The following is a 2716-nucleotide window of genomic DNA, read 5'->3' as shown; positions in this document are numbered from 1 at the left end:
CCACAGCGGGCATCAGATTGAGCTCTGAAGCTTACCAGAATCACGGACACCAGTTCGGCAGGCATTTACCTTTCATTAATGTTGTTTGAGCTCATTAACAAATATTTATGAACCTGCCATGTCGTAACACTGCAGGCGATAAAAATAACCCTCATGTAAATGCAGCACTTTCCCCTCCAAATATATAGATATTACCTTTATGTGTGTGAATACTAGTTTGGAGTGGAAATTATGGAATCTCATTATTGTAGCATGGTGCAACACCCCTGAGGAAGCGTGTAACCACCACACCCTCACGTGTTCCAAGTATCGCTATCTCAAGCTGTTTCCAGACTGTTGTACAGTGGACTACATCTACGTCCCTCTGTCACAGCTGAGATTTAATCAGTTTTCATTTTAGATAGTACTTTTTTATTCAGAGTCCATATATTGCATTTATTAATTATTAATCTTTATTTTGCAATAGTATTCTTGCATTACATATTTTTCTCATTATCTATGTGTGTGCATATTATCATTATTATTATTACATAATATATGTTACACATAGACTAATCTCATAGAAGACCCCCAAAATGTGTCATGGGAGGCTGGCTCTAGAATGTATATAATTTACAGTCATTGCCTAATAGAATTTATTCACATATAATCAGAGATTTATAAGCCACTGATTTTCTCATTTATTAACGCATCCTGGTTCTTCGAGCTATCTTAGAATTAATCATTATCTTGCATTCATAGAATTATACATTTTATTAATATCAAACTAGAGTCAAAATCTCCCATATGGTTTTATGGCACAGGATGAGCCACATTTAATGTTAATCCATGTTGGTTCTCAGATCATATTTTATGGACCTTTGAATCTAGATAGTCTAGTCAATTAGATTATAAGTAAGAACTAGTGTAAATTCACATTACATTTCATAAGTAGTATAATTAGTAGAATATAGCTAGAAGTTAGGCTATCTTCAATTCATTAATCATTTATCATCCCTGATATCATTGTACTCTTTAATTAGGGAGTATTATCAGGTGCTAGGATGGACTTTAGGGCAGCATATCTGCCACTCACATAGAATTTAGGGCAGCATATCTGCCACACATATAGAATTACGGCAGTAAAATACCTGCCACATATATAATAATTTGTAGTAGTAGAATACTTGTCATACATATATAATCACTTTTACATACTCTATATAAATCAACAAATTATAAAAACCAAAAACATAGCACTATCCTGAATCTGCACATCAGTAGTATTATAGCATTATATGCCAACCCATATAGAATAGAATTCTTAGACTGGAATTGTACTTATTAGTGTACAACTCTAGCCTAACTCATTATTACTAGCCAACCTAGTTAGGTAGGATTATTAGTAGACTGGCATTGTAACAGGCAGTACAATCTGGTCAACATTTATTATTGTGCAAACCAAAGTCAGGGTAGGACTTATCATTATTTTACACAATTGTGTTACATATCTTATTATATATATTTATTGTGTACATTTTGAGTGTTACTGAAAGTGTCACTACCCATCCAAAGCTGATAATAAGGAGCTAAGCAGAGGAATTCTTGTAGAGACACTGAAATACCACTCAAATATTAGCTGTTTACTATTAGGTAGGTAAGCTAACCTCTACGTGAGGTAGGATTCCCATAGCCTAACTAAAGACTCAGATATTAGGCTATTAATAATTGTACTGGTTCCACGTATATAGGAATCAGTACCCCAGTTATTTTCATTACAAACCATGGCCTCAACTAAGCCAAAATCCACAGGCAGTGCACCAGAAGAAATGTCCAGCAACTGCTTATTATATTTTAGATCATACACGAGTCACAAAGGCCATGTGACTAGACAGTTGAATAAGTGTGATCAGCTGGTACAATCAGGTACCAGGGCCAAAGTATTAGAAAGCCTCATAGCGACGGCCAAGCAAAAGTTGCGAAGAACAAATGAGGCTGCAGATGACTATCTCAGAGTCCTCATGCAATAGAATGCTGAGCTGGATCAGCTAGATATCTTCCATGCCGAGATGGAGAAGTTTGAGGAGGGTATCCAAGATCATCTAAATATATTAACACAGTCTCTAGAAAAATTGCAGAACAACTCAGTTTCTCAAAATACTCTAACCACAAGTGAAACTAATAAACAGGAAACACTCCAGGAAGTTCGTCTTCCTACAATTGATCTTCTCCACTTCCATGGTAGAGATGATGAGAATTTCGAATGCTATTGGAACACATTCGACTCCTTAGTAAACTCCAAAAAGTCTATTAGCAAGCCAAATAAATTCCTCTATTTGCAAAGTACCCAAGAGGGTGAAGCACAAGCAGTTGTCGAACACCTAATTCTTAGTGATAAGGACTACGATACTGCTATTCAGTTACTAGAAGTTAATTACAGCAATAAAGAAATTGCTATTGCTAATCTTTATTATAAGTTAAGAGCGATACCTACACCAGATACAACCCCTGAAGCTCTATAAGAATTTAGGCTCCAGGTAGAGTCTCTGATTAAAGCTCTAGGTGTCAAAGCAGTTGTACCTAAAGCAGAGTGGGTATTGAAATTAGAAATACAGAGAAAGTTTCCTAAAGATATTCTAGGATCCATCTGTTCCCATTATAGAGCTGATATCTTATCCCTAAATGAGATTTTTGAGGGATTAAGGATAACAGTTAATCGACTGAGAGCTCATGAGAA

General features: G+C 35.6%; 1 protein-coding gene across 1 annotated transcript; it reads left to right on the top strand.

Annotated features, from left to right (window-relative positions):
- Positions 1–2048: 2048 nt before the first annotated feature.
- Positions 2049–2501, top strand: LOC123749110 (uncharacterized). Its single transcript, XM_045731226.2, has one exon. It carries the CDS (start codon positions 2049–2051, stop codon positions 2499–2501), a length of 453 nt encoding a protein of 150 aa, XP_045587182.2.
- Positions 2502–2716: the final 215 nt, after the last annotated feature.

The sequence above is a fragment of the Procambarus clarkii genome, chromosome 30, assembly GCF_040958095.1.
Source record: "Procambarus clarkii isolate CNS0578487 chromosome 30, FALCON_Pclarkii_2.0, whole genome shotgun sequence".
NCBI lineage: Eukaryota > Metazoa > Arthropoda > Malacostraca > Decapoda > Cambaridae > Procambarus > Procambarus clarkii.
The sequence above is the reverse complement of the archived record's forward strand: the minus strand, read 5'-3'. Positions and strand labels throughout refer to the sequence as shown.

Excerpts from the sequence above, each read along its gene's own strand:
- LOC123749110 (XM_045731226.2), top strand. The coding sequence starts at position 2,049 with ATGGAGAAGTTTGAGGAGGGTATCCAAGATCATCTAAATATATTAACA.